General features: G+C 46.3%; 1 protein-coding gene across 1 annotated transcript; it reads right to left on the bottom strand.

The window, feature by feature from the left end:
- Nucleotides 1-1765: 1765 nt before the first annotated feature.
- Nucleotides 1766-18945, bottom strand: LRRC58 (leucine rich repeat containing 58). Its single transcript, XM_054654656.2, has 4 exons — nt 18386-18945; nt 9078-9206; nt 7504-7781; nt 1766-6058 (listed from the first exon to the last, which is right to left on the bottom strand). The coding sequence occupies exons 1-4, from the start codon at nt 18895-18897 to the stop codon at nt 5850-5852; spliced, it is 1128 nt and encodes a 375-aa protein (XP_054510631.2). The 5' UTR covers nt 18898-18945; the 3' UTR covers nt 1766-5849.
- Between the last annotated feature and the right edge of the window lie 755 nt (nt 18946-19700).

Genomic DNA, 19700 nt, shown 5'->3' with positions numbered 1-19700 from the left:
CACATGGCCTTTCACCAGCAGTAATTGTCTTTGTCCTCGCAGATGCAAAGGGTGACATGCTGAGCTGCTGGGCTCACTCTGTGACCCCCTGCCCCTGCTAAGTTATCACATCACCCAGATGAAGGGTTTGTTTGCCCTCCCAACTCACCTGTTCAGCAGTGCCCAAGTCAAGCTCCGGCAAGGACCCTGTAACACTCCAGTCCATCTCATTCCCTTACACAAAGAGTGACAGAGCTCAATGAAATAATGCGTTTGCCAACACAATGGTCTTCAGAGCTGTGTAAAATGGCAGCCAGCCTTTTGACACTCTGGTAAAAGGGTAATATAAGGATAAATATGCAACTCACTTACCAGTACTGATTTTGGGTCCTGCTTTTTCCATGGAGTCAAGAAGGGGTTACAGATGGGGCACTTGGACAACACTCTAAAGATACATTAATCCTTTACCACTCTGAGAGTAGCTTGGAGCTGCTACCAGTAAGTCCCAGGCCAGGACAAAGAGATGGCCCTGCCCTCCTTCAATGCAGCACTTGGGACTTTCTCCCAATTTTTTTTTTTAAAGGCAGGCAACTGCAACTCACAACCTCAGTGCAGAGAAAAAGGTGCATACATTCAGCTCTAACTGTCTTGATCACCTAAGGCAGCATGTCTGAGTAAGAGAAGTACAGCTCTACTTTATGATGACACACTTCCAATGCATCAACATAACACCTCCCTTTAGATCTGTACAACTGCATGAGCCTAAAATGTCAGTGTGACATTCTGAGCATCTGGTTCAGCCATCTAGTCACTCACATCTCCTCTGCACTCTTCCTGCTGTTTTAGTGCTGAAGGCAGAGGAGAGGGTCTAAGAGCCAAGATTTTCTCCTAAAGACTAAAAAGTGGGCAACTCGTGTCAGGAATCATCACTTCAAGGATTTTGTTTCCATATATAAGGTAGGCATTAAGAAGGCAAAGAAAAGTGTATCCTTAAATTAGTTAACAGAAAGAAATAAGGATACTCTCAGCCTGGCTATGACCTGCAAGGTCACTGCCCTCTTCTGTACTTTATGTTACTCAAAATGGAGCTGCTGCATAATTAGAGAGGTTTTTCCTTACATATGAAGTTGAACCATCTCTGAAATAGTTCCCGCTGAAGTTAATATCAAGTCATTCTTGTTTCCCACTGTCCCATTTTCCAATACACCACATTTCTGCACTGACAACTGGTAATTGCATGGAAGGATCCAAAACATTTTGGCAATAGATCACAAAGCTCTTCAGGATGTAGGAGGAAACATGGGATTACTCAAGAAATGGGAACATATTAGCCAGTTAACACGATCAGAAAATTGGCATTCAAAAAATCATTTACAGGTTTCAAGGTTAGCATATTAAGAGGGAAAAAATTCAAAAGTTTAGAACTGTTTAATATTGTTGGAAAACTCCACCATGATATCACCTGTTCTTGTTTGGGTATTTATCCTGTCTGTGAGTTACTTCTGCCTTTGAATTGTGGAGCAAATCTCTGCCACACTCTGCCAGAAGTAAAACAGGGTCTGGTTCTGTAACATACACACTGCTCTGTCACAAGTGGGCCCCAAGAGCCAGGACTTTCAGCAGTCCTTTTGGAAGTCTCACCTACTCTTGGTTTTACACAGCACAGGTCAAATCCCACCCACTCCCCAACCACATGCATTTTAATGCTTCCAATCCTATAAGAGTTCTGCTTGCAGAAACACCAGAACTGAGATGTTGGGAAATAATGGACAGACAACAGCAGAAATAACATTTTTGTAGGTTTAGTGTTTGCAATTTGTTTTACAGCTTATAATGAAATACTGTTAGAGAGAGTCTACATTCATATGTTTCAGGCAAAATACAGTTTTAAAATCGTAAGGCACTTTAAGATGTCCTAAAACAAATGCTTAGATAAAAATTCAACAAGAGGGCTGGATGAGAACCCTTTCTACCCTTAGTGTTCTGGTCAGTAAATGATCAATTCTCTAGTCAGGCAAGCAAGTGAAATAATCAATAGAAAGGTTTCCAAGACAGAGTTACTGCTGTATTAGTGTGCACTCTGGAGCAGTCTATTTGAAGTGTCTTCAGTTGGGGAGGGAGGGCAGGGTGTGAATAAGATGCATTAAAATAGTTCTTTGAACTGGGCAACAAAGATGCATTGCAAGGATTAAGTTTCATTACTTTCATTGGATTAAATTCCTTCCATTCATTATTGCCAACAAGAGTAAGGAACAAAAAGGAGCTGGTTCTCCCTTCCCTCCCCCCCACTCCCATTATAATTCAACTCAAGATTTCAAAGACTTAAAATGACCAGGACAGAAGCCCATGAAACAGTGCATCTGGCCACTTCAGAGTATGTTTAAATATTCATTACTGACTTCCTCAGGTCTCACCTCTTATTAAAGAAAAATATAAAAGAATTGGCAACTGTCTAAGTTGCTTCCCATCAAATTGGTATTTTGCTTCTTTTTAACATGACCCCACTGTTCCCATCAAGTACCTGCATTCAGAACCACACCAGCAGCTCTCCCTGGCACAGGCTTGGTGGGGCAGCAGATGAATGCAGGCAGGGCCCCAGGCCCTGCATGGAAGAAGGAATGAGCAACTTTGCTTTATGCACTCGTGTCCCAGCTTAAGAACAGCTTCAAAAGCTGGTCATGCTGGGCTGCTGCAGCAACAAGGGGACTGATACCAAAACACTGACTGAAGACTTTACTTGAAGATGCATCTTCAGGAGCTGAAATCTGCTAAAAACTGACAATAAACAAACAGTGGCAAAAACACTGCCTACTTCTCAGGGCCCCTGAGAAGGGGATGGTAGAAACTAGTGCCTATCATGCTGTATCTTTTCAAGTTGTGTCTCACCTATTTTATTGCCCAGTACATTTTCAAGTCTTTGGGGGTGAACAATTGCTGAAAAACAACTCAGAGGGGCTCAATGTGTCAGGCACTACAGTATATATCTGCATTCGAAGTCCTCTCAAAAGTACCTCAGAGGGGAAAAAACCTCAAACCCAACTAACCAACAATTTGTTTTTCATACAAGTTCTTGATTGTTTTAAATTCTGACTTGAATTGCACTTTAAAGCCCAGCAGCAAAAAGAAAACTTGGTAGCTATATTCAGGAATATATATATAAATTTTTTTAAGACACACTTTATCAAGTCTAAAAATGCATAGATATCAACTGCATAAAGCTGTCAAGTTTTGACCTGGCTACACTGAAGAATCTGTGAAAAAACAAAGACTACCCTAACAGACCATATAATATTTGGGCAGAAGTGGGATGGCTGTTCAGTTAGGAAAGATACTGCAGTTAAGCATCGAGCTAAGTTAGAACCAGCCACCACTGGTCTGAACTCATCACACACAGAGGTGCTACTGTGCAAGCAGGAGCTCTGATGAAATCTAGCTTTGTGAAGTGAAAAAATGCATGACTTCAAGGCAGCTGCTGCTAAAGACAAGAAATGAAGGTGGTACCTCATGGCCCTGAGCTCAAAAGATCTTGAGATCTCAACTTGTGTGGCTCACTTTTGCTGGCAGGAGTGTCAAGCTCTAGATCACTCAGTTGATTGCTACGGTTATACCAGCAGGCAAGTTAGAATTGTGGCTTTGGAATCATCTTACTGTCATCAGCATTGCTGTGCCTGTGTTCACTTGGGACAGCAAGAAGTATCTGAAAGAGGAGATGAACAAAACAGGCCACTCACTGGTTGCAATTTCACTAACAGCATGCAATTGGTTTTGTCTCAAAATCTATAGGTTCTTCTTCCCAAGCAAACCTCACAGAATCTGCTAAAGTGACATCCAGTTGCTTGGCACATACACCTCATTGTGTCTTAAAAATATACTTAAAAAAATACTTGGAAAGGCACAGAGAACATGCAATTAATTCCTTGTGGATCAATGCACACAGGGAATCACATGTGTGTGTGGGAACTAAGTTGAAATGATTAACAATGGACAGGGTACTATTTTACTATCAGATAATTTCAAATTCCAGTTCTTTCCAAGGGAAACTGGGGAAATAAAGAGTTCTGTCAAGGAAATGCAAGGCAAGAAATTTAACTTGCACACCAAGACAAAATGGAACATACAAAGTTTCACAGACCATGTTCTTCAGGTCACATGAAAGCAAAGATTGTAGTCTAATTTAAAAAAAAATCACTAAAGCTAGTTATAAAGAGCAGAATTATCAAAGTGCTTTAATACATAAAGTGTCAAACATAATTAAACAGGACCATTAACACAGAGCTGCCAAAAGATGTTCAAAAGGTGTATGTGTTTTCTGAATGCAGGAGAGAAGCACAGGTTTTTAAATTATCCTTTAGGGCCAAAGTGGGTTTAGAAAGTTTTTCTTGTTCATTTCAGCTTCTTAACATGATGGTTTTGCTCTGTTCATGCATTCAAAGGCACAGTTGGATTTGCTCTATCAGAAACTGCATCAAAAGGACTGTCTACCATGAAATATTAATGAAGGGGCAGCTCTCACTGAGTGAATCACACAACAGCCTCATAAAGTAGATTTACAGATAGCTGTCAAATGGTAATATTAATTTTATAAGATATTTCTTGATGCTTAAAAATTCTAAGCTATTTTCTGCAGCTTTCCCTTAAACATAGTTTAAGATAACTGATATATTATTTGAACCATCAAAAGACTGCCAAAACTATTGCCACGAGAGCAAATACAAACAAATAAGGAAGACATTTCAAAAGCACCTTGTGCAAGAAGCTCAGATAACATGCCTTAGCCTCCCTACCAGTTTTTGCTCTCCTGTTAGGAATCAGGAAAAAAAGACATTCTCCACAGCCCTTCTCTGGGTGTTTCAATTCACTGAGCTGCTATGTACCTTAGGCCCATGACCTTAAAGATGGAAAGTAACTCTACCAAGCACAGCAGAGCAAACTGTGGGGAAATGTGGCTGTTTATAAACAAAAAATGTCAATTGAGAACTTTCCTACAGTTCACAGCTATAAAAGCAGATTTGTTCCAATAAGCTGAGACTCAAAAGTATGATACAGACCATCACATCTGGTCCCTTGCACAGGCCTCAAGTCTGAAGTAATACCAATTATAACAGAACAACTTGTCTGTTTTCTGAAGGCACCATAAAGACAGCAACACTTCAGCTGTAATGGGAAGAGGGAGAAGGAAGAAAAATAACAAATATTGTTAAAAGAAGAGACACTAAGAGCAGCTCAGTATCACAAGGGAGAAAAAAGGTGGCTCAGTTCTATGATGGCTATAACATCTGTAACAGTACAGAAACCCTACACCTCTAGGCAAAGGAAGAATAACCAGAGTTTGGAAAAATCTAGTCCTGAATAAAAAAAATTCAACTTTCATTTTTAGTGGATGAGTGTAAAATCTGTAACTGAGATCAAAGGAGACAGAAAGGAATCAAATTGCTATATAAAACACTGGGGTCCATACATACTCACATGGCATCATTAGCCTGTTTCTGATTTACCACAGTGTTAAAGGATCTGGACAGTCTCCTTTGCTCTGCAGGATGACTGAAGTCCAGTCAAGTTTCATATATTAAAATCCTTCTGAATCCGCCAGTGAGAACAAATCCCTCTCCCAGCCCATCTGAGGAAGGGGGGTGCCTCCCAGCCAGGAGACATTTCTAACAACCCCAGGCAACCTACAGGCAGCATGCTACTGAGTTAGATCTCCTAAGCAGCACTGCACCAAGCAAGTCCAGGCTTGCTAAGATGTTCTGTCCCTGCATGGACTTGAGGACAATTTCTCATGAGCCCTTCAGGCCGGTGGCTCACGCTTCACCGTTCCATTATTGCTTTGCAAATCCATTTTCCTTCCCGTCTTCCCCCGCGGCTGCCCGTTATCCTAGAAGGACTTTCTGCATCCTGTGCGCGGCGACGCTGGCCTCATCCTCAGAGTCAGACTCGCTCTGGGAAGTGGAGCTCTGGGAGGCAGAGCTGTAGGGAGAGGAGCACTCTGGGGAGCACAGGTAGTGCATCAGCGGGAGCCGATACTTCCCACAGAAGTCAACGAACTTGATCTGTCTGACGCAGCTGTCAAAGTACACACCTGTGAGGGAGAGGGAACAGAAAAACATGAGACCCTGTGCCCAAACTCCACAGGGCTCTTCTGCCTGGAGTATATGCCTTCAGTTAGGATTTCACTGGCACTGCACTGCATTATATGTCGGAGCACAAGGGATACTGGTGGAAGGGAAGGAACCAGGATACCTCTGAAAATGTGAAATTTCTTTTCTTAGTAAAAAATTCCTGTAAAACTGTATTTGGTAGGTGACTCAGAACAGCACACTCTTCACATAAAGACACAGGGTAGTTATGTCCAAATAACGCAGCAATTTCTTCTAACCATTAGGGAGAAAACTCAGGCTGGGAACTTGCAAACTTCTTAAACGTCAAGTGAATTAATGCATTCTACTTTCAAACTTGTAAAACCTCTTCTACCAGCTAGTAAAAATGCATTCACAAATAGACCTTCACAGCTCTACTTTTCTTCTGCTTGAGTGAAGCCACCATGCTGAGCTTGGATGCTACTTTCCATGGCAACAGTCTTGCTGTAACACACAATTATGTTCTCTTCCTGTCACAGCAAGTGATTTTAGACGCTGACATTTTCAGAAGTTTCCAGCAGTGTTTAAAGTCCTAGCTGGTCAGGAGAAAACTTTTCTCCTGCAGTGCTAGAGCAATGCTGCAGTACTGTGCAAGTTCATATGGCACAGTGAAAAAGCACAAAAGCACTGTTATCCAAGCTGTGCAAAACTCTTAAAAAAGAAACTTTTCTTTCCCTCCTGATATAAGTCCCAGCCCTTCCATCTTTGCTTATGGAGCATGCTTTGATATTGTCCTGTAAGAAGATAACAGCTTGCATTATGACTGCAGGGTAAAATACTAATTAATGATTTTTTTCCCCTTAATCTTCTAAATGTTAAATGTGCAGATCATTTTCTCTGGTTAAAGATTATGACTTTAGAGCCAGATTAAGCCCAAGTATTCCAGGCTGTTTTATGAAGTCCTCTCCTTCCAAGAAATGCAGGCTAGTGGTCCCAAGCTAGAGTTGCTGTTGGTAAGTGCTAGGCACTAGAGCCACTCTCCTCTCTTCCACCCAGAAATGATGCTCACCATTCAGCAAGAGTGTGTGCAAAACTTCTGCTGTCCATCACTTGCTCTGAGCTATTTCGGGGCAAGTGGATCGGAAGCTTCCAATCGTAAAACCACAGTGGAGTGCTGGGATGAGCTACAAAGACTCTGACAGAAGTGCTGTCTTACATTCCCATGCAAATACGCTAAACCAGCACTGCAACTCTGAATACTGTTCCTAAGTGAACAAAGCTCCTTAAAGACAAGTTTCCAGCAGACCTGGAGCCAGGGAAATACGGTGAAAATGTGGCTGCAGTGAGTAACACTTTGAACCTGAGCGAGCTTATAAAGTCAGGGCAAGTCAGAGGGAAAGGAAACCATAAGGTAAGAGCAGGAAGCAGAGCTGTAAAGTGAACTTACCCCCACATTTAGGATTGGGGCAGTTGCTGGCCAAGCTCAGGTAGCGGACAAGGCTCTCTGGGAGGTCGCTGGGAGCGTAGGGAACGTTGCGAGTTTTAATGGTGCGCCCAGCCAGCTCCTGCAGGCTCGGGGGGTTGTAGGTCAGGTCGCGCACAAAGCGCACCACCAGCGGGTTCCCACGCAAGCTCAGCTCGTCCAGGTGAACCAGGTTAAGGATCTCTCGGGGAAGGTAAGTCAGCAGGTTATTGTGCAGGCTAAGGGAACGCAGGGAATGCAGCCTAAGGATGGAGATGGATACCCTGTCAAGATGTGCAAGCAAAATTGCCCCACGGCTGCATTAAGCAGACCTAATTACTCTCCCAGCTCCCACCAATTCCTTTTTCTTTGTTTTCCCCCCCTTTAAAACATAAATTCATGCTAAAAGAACAGTTCTTACTCCAGTACACACAATGCACTAGAAAACTCAGCTCAGCACCAGAATACCTGCTAAAGAAACACAGTCTTAAACACGCTGCTATCCCTCTCAGTATTCCCCACACACCCCAAAAAAGGTAGAACAAAAGTGTACAAACTGAGTGCTTTCAGGGGACATAACGTCTCCTTGTACCCAGCACATGCATCAAGAACAGTCCATGCAGTGCTCTGAATAAGTCACCTGCTTTGTCTCATGCATTAAAGATGACTGCTGGGAGGGAGCCAGCCCTGGAAAGCCCCGTGTTTTCATTGCTTGCGGCTGCACCACCTCACGCTGATACCACCAGATCTGAATGAGGTCAGGCCAGGCCAGCAGCAGCACAGGGGACAAGCAATTATTTTACTTTTGGACAAGGCTTCCCCCTCTCTGGAAGCACAAAGCAATGCTCCAGCACAGGATCCAGAGCTGCTCCAAAACTTGTAAAAGTTACAAGACATTGTACTTGAAGAATAATCCCACTACACTATCAAATTCCAACTTGGAGAACTCCATGCTGCCATTCAATTGTTTTTAGGGTTACAGCTATATCTCCCATCTTCATCTCCCATCTCAGGCTACACATACAGAACCACAGTGTCCTCTTCCCCCCATTATGAACAGATAAAGCGGTGGCCTAGCCACTAGAAGTATGCTATAGGATTACACAAACACTCTGAGATCCTAAGGTAAGGAATGTCAAGGGAACATAGAGACAAAAAATACAAAACAAAAATACACACAAAAAGGTTTTGGGTGAAAGGCAAAACCCACCCAGCATTCATTACTAATAGAACAGTACCATTCTTACTTGTTAAGGAAGCAATTTAACTTTTCTGAGTTGCACAGGTACTTTTCAGGGTCCTCTATAGAAATCTATCAATTCACTGTAAGGTGCAATCTCAGTGATGGTTTTTTAACATAATCCTTTCATTGAGTTTTCTAGATCACATATTCATGATCTGCCTGCAGTGCACCATGCCAAGGATGTTCTTTTTCAAATCCAGTCACATTAACAAACTGAAGGACAAATAGGTCCTCCCAGGTACTTTTATCCACACGCACAGAAGTAAAAGTTCAAGGAGTTAATTACAGCTGGTGGCTGATGACAGTAAATACTCACTGTGCCAGCTGAGGTGGAATGCTCTGGATCTTGTTGTCACACAGAACTAGATACCTCAGAGAAGGCAGTTTTGCTAATTCAGGTGGAATTGCCGTAATGAAATTCCCTCCAAGGTACAGAAACTCTAAACTGAAAAACAGAAGAGAAAAGAGTGCATTATTTCATTAATTTCAAGTTTCCTTTAACACCCGGGTTTTCACAGCTACTGCATTTCTTAAAGGAAACTGACAGATGACTACCTATGAGATAATTTGCTGAGAGCAGGAAAAAAAGCTGAGTTGCACATCAAAATTACAAGAGAGCTGCTGTTTCACAATAGATAGTGTTGAGATTTTTACCTCCAAACTCCTGCAGTCACCATTACACCTGCAGGTAGGCACCAGACAACTGTGTATTCCTACACCAATCCCTTATGCAAAGCTCCTGCTCCTATTTCCAAGGATGTGCAGCCTGCAAACACAGGGTCTGCAGCACCTCCACATATCCTGTGGCAGCCAGTGGGAGCTCTCAGTTCCAGCAAGAGTGAAGCACGAGTGCAGTGTCTCTCCCTGGAAATCCTGGCCCTGCACCAGCACTAGTTGCTCTTTGTGGAATCATCTGACTCCTCAGTGACTAACTGGAACCATTAGTCAGAGGCAGCCAGTCCCCCTTAGATACAATTCACACACCAACACCACAGCTGCAACACCACACAAGAGCACACGAGTGCACCTAAGTCACACAAGTACACGCACGCAATTTCTCAGAGAGATTGATTTCACTACTCTCAAGTCATGAAGCCCAAACCAGAAATCATAGCTGGGCTTCACTGCAGTTTGGGCCCAACTAAAAGAATCACTGGATGTCCTGTGAAAACTCAGTGGATGGGACACAGGAACAGAGAGAGGCACTAAATCCCTTCTGCCAGGAGTAGCCAGTATGTGCTGTGCATCTCTGCCTTTCTAGGAAGAAAAATTGGCAAGCATTTCTCTTTGACATAATAGCTTAAAGTCCCCATTCCACAGACTCAAGTAGCTTTCTTTACATGTTCTCAGATGTCTGAAAGAGGAGCAAAGGCAGGCTCAGTTTGGGTACATCTTGCTAACCACAGTCCAGCCAAGATTTTCTCCCATGTTTGAAAAAGGTGGATCACACAGTCCTGGTTCAGTATCTCCAGTACACGCTCAGGCTGCCTAACTACAAAGCACCTTGGCCTTCTCTGATCCAGCAAGCGTTGCCCACACGCCAGGGAAAGTGAACTCATCCAGGCTCCATCTGCCTTTCTATAAGTATAGGTTATAACTTCCTTGGAGTAGGAGACACCTTCACCTCACCCCAGCAACTGAGAAATGCTATGGATACAACTGGCACAGAAACACAGGAACAGAGCACCCAAAGGACATGGTGGCCACTCAGACAAGGTCTGAGCCCTGAAACTCTGTGCCACAGCATATGTGGAGCGCAGAGAAGCTCCCCCTGATACTTCCCTTGGGATGGAGCAGGAGAACAGCAGGGTGAGTCTATTTCACTCAGTTCTTGCAAGAAACTTGAAACCCAGAGATCCAATGACAGCATCTGCTTGGGCTACAGAGGCCATTACTGCAGCACAAATGCACTTGCCCAGCAGCAAGGACAGAATGACAGACCTTTGCAACACACCAGGAGATGCTTCCAGGGCTCAGCTTTCCCTGGATTCCCTTATATTTTTCAAGTATGTCACAGGCAAGCTAAATAATAGAAATCGAACTAAGTGGACAGAAAATTAAGCCTTAAACTGAATTTGATTAAATGGAAGGCAGCACCTACAGACCAAACGGGACAGCATGTTTGGAGGTTACTCTGAAGGTGAAAGAAAGTGCACAGTGAAAAACCACCACCAATTGCCATTGCTTCTAAGTAACCTTAACCTCTCTTCTACTCCAACAACTTTTATGTTGAGGGGGTAGGAGGAAGGCTGCTGTGCAGAGACCATGTCAATGAGAGATTATTTTTAATTAATTTTTGATCCCCTAACAAAGCCCTGAGTTTTAACCAAAATTCCTCCTTCAAACCTCCATTATTTCCTGAGGTGGATTTAGGCTGCTTGGCTCTCATTAGGGACTTAACTGCTGAGTATACAATTCCATACAATTCCTAACTCCATAACAGTGCTGGAGCTCACACCAAAAGCTGTTGGGCAAGGGAATTCTAGCAATGTGGATTTCAATATTTAAACAAGGTTTAGATGTGTATGAGTTTGCACTTCCTAGGAAAAGTGAATAATTAACTCCTCATCCTTTGTGCTTGAGAACACTAATGCCAGTAAAGTGACACGGCATAAAAAAGGTAGGCACCTCCTACCAGGGAAGGAGAAGAGGGCACAAGTTATCCAGTAAAAATGTTTTGGGAATTCATTTCAAGGTATAAAATGCATATGTTTCAAGAGCAGCCTACTGTACAAACTAAGTATACAAAAACATTGCCTACAAACTTCTTACAGCTTCAAATCTGTTATTTGTAAAGTCTGTAATGAGAACACTCAGTGATACCAGGAAGGATATAAAGACCTAACATCAGAATACAAACTGTCTCTAACTAAAAACCCACTAAATAAGGTAATTCCTTCACTGGCAACAAAATGCTTCTTAAAAATGTTTTCTTTTCACTCATCTTCTGAATCACCTTTTTGGGGTCAGTAGACTGAAAACTCATGGGGCCAGTGTAGTACAGCAAATTCATAATTTCCACATCAACTTATGGTATTAATTAGATGAGTAATTTATGAAAAAAACACAGGGAGGAAGTTTTGAAAGGACAAAGAAACTTACTTAAAACATAGGAAAGATATTGTTATAGCTTCCACTGAAATACTGCTCATTGGGAAAACAAAATCTGTAACTCCCATCCCTCTAAGTACCATTTGCTAGGAAGAAGGATCTAGGCTGATGAAGGTGAAGGAATCAACAAGAGCCATTTCTGCATCAAACTGAAGTGTCAAGAATTGTCTGAGCAAAGTTAACCATGACACAGGAAAGGATTTTCAAGAGGCGTGACCCTTTTATCAAGAGCACTGACCACAGCACTGGGACGCAGTTTGTTCCCAGCTCATCTGCTCCTGGCCTGATACTCGTGTCACACTCATACTAAGCCTGGATCTGGAGGCAAAGGTGATGCTGGCTCTCGAGCTGTCCTGCTCAGGGCAGGGCAGTTTGCTGCTCGCTAAGACAAGCAAAAGCACTGCTCAGCTCTGCCCTCTTCACACAAGAGCCTGCAGGAAGGCAATCCACAACATTCAGCGCAGGTTGTTGCAGGAGGACCACAGCAGGGATGGCACTGAGCTAGGCGAATGCTTCTAACTAACCTTTCACACTTAGACCTAGTCCTTCTGACAATCATTAATCTGTACAGTCATTTTGATCGATCAGCTAAGGTCTTACGAGCTGCTGTGTACACAGAGGTAGAACTGGATTTTTTTCTGTACTTTCAAAATTCCAGAATCTTCAAAAAGCCAGAGATCAACTATCATCAAATGAACCTAAGCTCCAATTTTTGAAGCTAAGAATGAGTGATTTACTTCCAACCTGCCACACAGGCTTGGCTGAATGAGTTTCAAGAGGGGACAAACACTAACAAAATCAATCTCAACAGAATCTGAAAAAAACCCCCAACAACTATGTGACAGAGTTACTAATGAGGGTTGACACTTTCTCTCCTGCCTTTTAGCAATGTTGACAAATACACTAATAAAAGGCCAGAGTTCCTTTCAGCCTCACACCCAGCAGCCCCCTGCTCAGCACAACCCGTCCTAATTGCTGCCAAGAACAGCCAGCACGCTCGGCCCATCATGTGGTGCTCCTCTCTAGCAGCATATTTCACACCACTGGGCTGAGGGGTGGCAATGAAAATACTTTTACCTACTAGGAAATGAGTGGAGAAATGCTCAAACAACTATGATCAATTCAAGGGGTGGCAGCAAAGTTTAACATGCAAAGACTGCACCTTCTTGCTTGAATGTGTCCTTGATGTTTTCAAGTCATCATAGAGCACAAATCAAATCCAAAAGCCCCCAAACATTCAGGAAATAAGAAGAGCCACTCTGAGCACTAGAGGTATTTTTTTATACCTATCAATTAACACAGCACTCCTATAGTCATATTTCAAGGGGATAATATCTTCAGGCATAGGAGATACTCAAATTTTCAATCCACCCTGTTTCCCCACAGATGCTTCTTCGGATAAAATTTAACATCTGACATCAAACAGATGCATCTAAATAAGTAATATAAAAAAACCCAAACCAACAATGGTGCCTGAAATAGCTCCAGGTCTTTTTAAGATAAAGTTTTTAGCAAGAAATTTCCAGGGCAGTTTTGAGGCTCATGCAAGGGAGGAATTTCAAAGCAGCCCACAGTACACTCCTGTTAACCCTGTTCTACGATTTGCTAATTCCTGAGAGAACTGCATAGCCTTTGCTGACACGCAAATTTAAGATCAAACGGTCGTCTGAACGCTATTTGCAAAACGTTTGAAGAGGGGAAGAAGAAGGGAGACAGCAAGCAGATTTCCTAATGCTGTATCTTTATCAAAGCTCTGCTTGCCCTTTTTCCCACACTAACAGCCATCCTTTAAGCGTACGCTTGTCTAACATGCTTAATGCTAGCCACGAATGAAAGCAAACGCTCTGGTTTTCAATGCATCTAAGCCTTTACACAAACCTTGCATGAATCCAGTTGGGCGTCTGAGGGCTTTGATCCCAGCCCTGGCACAGCCAGGCTTTATTAGAGCAATACCAGCAAGAAGGAAAGGAACGTGCACGGGTCTTTTCCAAGCTCTGCCTGCTCCCAGTGCTCTACAGAGCATGAGAGTATTCACCAGAAGAGTATGACTAAACTCAAAATTCCCATGGGAGACTCGAAGTATCAGCTGCATTTCGCTAAGCCTTTGAGAATTATTCATTTTATAGGACACTTGCAGGACATTTCCCCAGTCCTGCATGCTGATCATGGTAAATCTTGCACACTTTAAGCCAAAACTCACAGCTGCACCATGAAGATCAGAGCTATGTCTGACCAGATTTGCCTGACAAATTTTGTGCCAGGATGGGCACAAGTAGATGGCCACATTTGTAACTCACCAGCTGTAATATACTTTGCCCCACTGTGCATCCCCAGTTGGATCAGCAGAGGGAGGATATGCAGAACCAATGTGCAATGGGATCTCTCTGCAGATCACAGCTCAGGAGCTGCTGAGGGCTGTGAACTGAGTCTGAGAGAGAGTGACTGACCACAACATCTCCCACTGGAAACACACCAAGGTCAGCACAGAGAACTACAGAGAAGATAACACTTGTGGCTGCCTATGCTAAGCTTGTATTTTATCTGGCAACAAACAGGAACGCATTGCAAAGACGGCTGCTCTCACATGTCTGGTGCATTCCTCACCCTAAATTCACAGCAAGAGCCAATACTCAGGTCTTGCACTGTACTGACACATCAGCTGACAGGAACTGGGGATGCTGGGCATACAGAAGGACCTGGCATGGCCTCAACATGATCAAGGAAAAGCCCTCAGCAGGGTCAACACCTACATTTCTCAGAAACACATGAGGCTAATGCTGGTCACACTCCATGCTTACAGTGAAACTATGATGAAAGAGCACTGAATTTTCCTAATGGAAAACATGAAGCAGAGGTTATTCATCCTTGGTGCCAGCTTGCTATGATCAGCATCATCCTACTGCCATCACCAGAGCAATCATGATCATACACTTAAGATGCCATGCAAAGGAAGCTTCCAAGCATATTGGTGGTCCTTCCACAACAGCCTAGGAGACAACCAGTAATCAGGAACACAGCACTCACTTTCCATGCAGGATCTTGCACTGCACACAGAACATTTGTGTGGGCAAGGATGGGGCAGATAGCTGAAGTCAGAAGGAGCAGGACACAACAGCAGCAGGACTGGCTGTGGTTCTTATCAGCAAGTTCATTACCTTGCCAGGACATCAGGAGCATGCCAGGAAGTTTCTACACAATGACCCAAATACAGCTTGTGTGAAGTGGTGGATTTATTATCTTCCTGGTGTGTAACAACACGTGGCACACACCTCCCGTTGCAGGACGTTCGCATTCGTAGTCACCAGCATGTTCCTTCTCCTGTGGCAGCTCAGACCCATCAGCTTTTTATACTTTCAACTTTACCACATACACAGACTCCTTACCTGCTATATTCCTGGACTTCACTAAAACTGACATGCTGTCCCTTCAAAAACTAAAACAGGAAACTATGGGGTGCAGAGGAAAGACATGAAGCTTAGTTATCAAGAGTATTTAAAAAAAAAGAATTCATCACAGCTCAGACATTCCCTGGAAATCCAAGAATCATTTCTAGATTTCTGCAACTCCAGTCTGTTCTATAATCAGTGACTGGAGCAAATGGGAAGCTGCCAGGGTCGTAGGAAGAGGAGAACTGCTCGTCTCAGGAACTCTATTAGCAGCAAGAGGAACTTGATCAGTAAGAGTGCTGCCTGCATTCCCCTGTGATCTCAGAGCCCCTAAGATAAAAGAAAAATTTCTTTTTATGAGATACTGCACATGGAAAAAGGGTCAAGGTCTTGGCTTGTCAGCAACAGCAAGACTGGCATTTGCAGATCGAGCTGTGAGGTTAACAGAAGCCTCAACACCAGGTCCCACCTCCAACTTCTAGAGCTCAGAAACTAACAGAGGTCTCTGTGTTGCTGTGCTGTAACAGCTGGCTCTGCTCTGTCCTTGCTCAGGCTCATTTTACCCACTTCCATAACAAGCACGCTTACACTGAGGACACCTCTCTTGTCAGCAGGTAGGAGCAGAGTCTGGCAGCAGTTTCTCTCCAGAATGTATTTTCTTATGTTTTTGGGAAGGGTCACTGGTTATCTGGGTCCCAATGAATAGATTCAGGAGTCCCTCTGGAGGAACAACACATTAAAAAGTGTTGTTTTCTCCCAGCACTGGCAAAGCCGCGGGCAGCTCCCTTTCATGACTTAAACAGTCCCAGATGCAGAAATCACTGATGGCAGAGTGCTAAAGAAGCTTACAGTCCTGGTGGGGCACAGATTTGCTCTCTTGAGCTAAAGTTCAATTACATTCTGTTGACACGTTAGCAGAAGTTCAATGAGGTAACGTGGTGACGTGGGCAGCAGACAGAAGCTGCGTCTGCGTGTAACTTTTCAACCCCACACATCACTTTGCAATGATGAACAGAGAGTTCAACAGCTTTGTTTGCATTTGCTCCCTCTGAATTCTCCTGCTGGGGGTTCCAGCATGACTGGTCCAAGAAAAGGTGCAGGGCAGGACAACGAGGAGCCCTGCTTCAGGGCAGGTCAGAGGAACAAAGCAGTGACAGAGGTGCAGTGTGGAGCACAGGTCACAGCCTGCCGGGGCATTGTGTGCGGTGCTACACAGCCCAGTACCTTCCTGGGGATGTCCCAGAAGAAAAGCAGGGCTGAAGTTTGCTTTCTGGAGGAAAAAAAAGGAAAGAGAGAGAAAAACCCACAACCCACAGAGACCATAGAAACAGCAGCAGGGAGCCTCTGACTCAGAGGTGGGAGCAACTATCAGATCTCAGCCACATCCTGGATGCTATCAGACACGATATGGAGACAATGTGGATCATCTTCCTCATGCTGCCCTCCTTTACTGGCCTCCTATCCCTTGCCTCATTTCCTTTTTCATCCCTCAAGCATCTGTTCCCAGACAGAAAAAAGCTGAGTTTCCTCTTCCTCATGACAGCCCCAGCCCAGGATGTATCATAACTCTGCCAAGGATATGGGCATTCTCCAGCACTCAAAATGTCTCATAGCATCTCTCAGCCCAGAGAGCTTAACCCAGAATTGCTTCAAATCCGTAACAGGTGCATGCTATGCTACCTGGACAAAAGCTACAAACCCAATTGTATTATACTGCAGCAGACAAATCCTTTCCCCAACAGCACTCAAGCAATTGTGGTACATCCCACCTACACCCATGGGAGACATCACTCCACACAAAACATTCTGCGCTTGCACCGGATGCAGCTCTGCTGAACCATAGTAATTGCTGGTATTTAGGGTCAAGGGTGCTGGAATTTGCATAAGAGAGGTTGCTTCTGGCAAGTCCCTTGGCAAAGAGCTGGAGCAAACAAAGGTCAGATCCAAAGTCTTAGCAGAGACCCACACAGAGGCCAGCCTGGGGCTTGGGAATGTGGCAGAACACGCTGAGGTGCCTGTGTCACTTAAGCCAGAACAAGCATCCCGCTTGCCCAGGAGGAGACCAGGCTTCAGGGGTAGTCAGCCCAGGCCTATGCAGGCAGCCAACACCCTGTGCTGTCTAAGGCCTGTTCCCAGCCCAGCACTGTTCCAATTGCTGTGATTCAGCCACAAGTTTCTGTATGACCAGCCTGCGGTGGCCGGACACAGCCCCAGAGCCAGAAGTACCCCTGCACCCTAGCACAGCCTGGGGCTCCACGCCTCGGGTCTGTCAGATCTACACAAGCCGACAGGCTGAGAGAAACACCACAAACCCCCATCCATGACAGCAAGCCCCCAGTGGGACTGCAGCTGTAGGGGCAGAAGGGCCCTGCTGTTTGATGAGCCACAAACATGTCTTTATCCTCCTGAGCAACCCATCGTGCAGCCATGAGCTGCAGGACACATGGGGTTTATCTCGCTGTCACCCAGAGATGTGCTGGAGAGCAAAGCCATGGAGAGCCTTCCTCATGCCAACACCCACACCAACCACACCATCACCAGGAGAGCAGCCCTGCACCAGGGCTCCAAAAGGCACCCAGTTTGTGAGCTCAGAAGGCCCATCGTCACCTGAAGAATACAGAGAATTAGTTGGGCTGGAAGGGACCACAGGTCATCTGTTCCAGCCTCCCTACTCAAGCAGGGTTATCCCAGAGCACACGGCACAGAACTGTCCACTGGAACACCTTCAGTGAGGGAGACTCCACAACCACCCTGGGCAACCTGTTCCAGTGGTTGGTCACCCCCACATTAAAGTTCTCCCTCATGTTCAGGAGGAACTTCCTGTGCATCATCATTTTCTGCCTGCTGCCTCTTGTCCTACTGCTTGGCACCACCAAGAAGAGCCTGCCTTCATCCTCAATGCCCAGCCTTTAGATACTTATATATATATATATGTATGTGGATGAGGTAAAGAACGTCCTGGAGTTTTCGTAACTCAACATGACGAAGAGGAAGAGCCACGTTAGCGGCAGCAGTGCTTGGAGACTACCTCAGGCTGGAGAGAACTGACCCTCTGAGGGGGAGCGTGGCAGGAAACCCGGCCGGGCTTGCCGAGGCTGTCCCTGTTCCCGCGGGGCCCGTCCCTCACCTGTGGAGCTCCTGGATGTCGGGCGGGATGCCGTGGAGCCGGTTGCCGCCGAGGCTGAGGCTGCGCAGCCCGCGGAGCTGCAGCAGCGCGGGCGGCACCTCGGAGAAGCGGTTCCCGCTGAGGTTGAGGACGCGGAGGGAGCGGGCGAGCGGCGCCTGCTCCAGCCCCTTGGGCAGCGACCCAGGCCCGCCAAGCCGGTTGTTCTTGGCCAGCAAGGTGTGGAGGCACGGCAGGGACAGCAGCTCCGTGCCCATCTCCGTCAGCCCCGTCCCGCTCACGTCCAGCACCTCCAGCGCCGGGAACCACTGCGACAGCCCGGCGGGCAGTGGGCCCGACAGCCGCCGCGGCGACAGCACCAGCCGCCGCGCCTCCGCGCTGCGCCGCGCCGACAGCTCCGCCGCCAGCGCCGGCACAGGCTCGGACTCGGGCTCCGGCTCGGGCTCCGACTCCGGCTCCATCGCCAGCTCCGGTCCCGGCTCCAGCTCGGGGCTGTCCCCGCCAGCCGCCGCCATCCCGCCCGCACTGACCGACGGCCCCGCGCGTCACGCCGCCCCGGCCCGCCCCGGAACCTGCATAGCCCCGCCGCCCCCCAGCGTCATGCTCGATCCCGGGCACGCCGCCGGCCGAGGCCACAGCGAGGCGAGCGTTCTTATGCAGGTTGCGGGGCACCTGCGGGTGGGCGGCGGAGGGATGGGGAGCGTTCGGCGGCCCCGAAACGAGCACGGGAGGGCGGCGCGCAGGCGGGGCGGGAGGCGGCCCCATGGCGGGGGCGGCGCGGGGGTCGTGGCTGATCCCGTGCCGCTGCTCGCTCCGGCTGCGGCCGCAGTCTGCGCCCGGTGGCCTGGCCTACCGGGCTGATGCCAAACCGCCGGCTGGAAATGCCACCTCCTCCCTCCCAAATGTTTTACTCCGAGCTCGGGACACCAGAGCTGCTAAGTGTAAAATTAAACCATAGCCTTTACTGTGGCCCTTTTGGTCATCCTGGGAGCCCGAAGGAGAGGCGCTGCCTCAGCCCGTGTGCTCCATGGCCTCTCCTTTGTGGCATCTGGTGGGGGAGCCCGGCCCAGCATCCCTGGTCAGCGGGTGTCGACCCTTTGTCCAAGGGTTGATCTGCTTTGTCCCTGCAGAACAGGGAGGTTGGAACTGAGCGATCTTTGAGGCCCCTTCCAACCCAAAACACCCTGTGGTTCTGTGAGCTGCTGCCGCGGAGCACCAAAAGGGAGGCACTCCCAGAAGTACCTCAGTGTGTGTCCTTGTCTGGATGTGAAAAGACAGCTTTGGCCTTGAGCGGGGGCATTGGCTGGAGTTAATCCAT

This window comes from Agelaius phoeniceus, chromosome 2 (genome assembly GCF_051311805.1).
Source record: "Agelaius phoeniceus isolate bAgePho1 chromosome 2, bAgePho1.hap1, whole genome shotgun sequence".
Classification (NCBI taxonomy): Eukaryota; Metazoa; Chordata; class Aves; order Passeriformes; family Icteridae; genus Agelaius; species Agelaius phoeniceus.
This window is presented reverse-complemented; position numbering and strand designations above follow the sequence as displayed.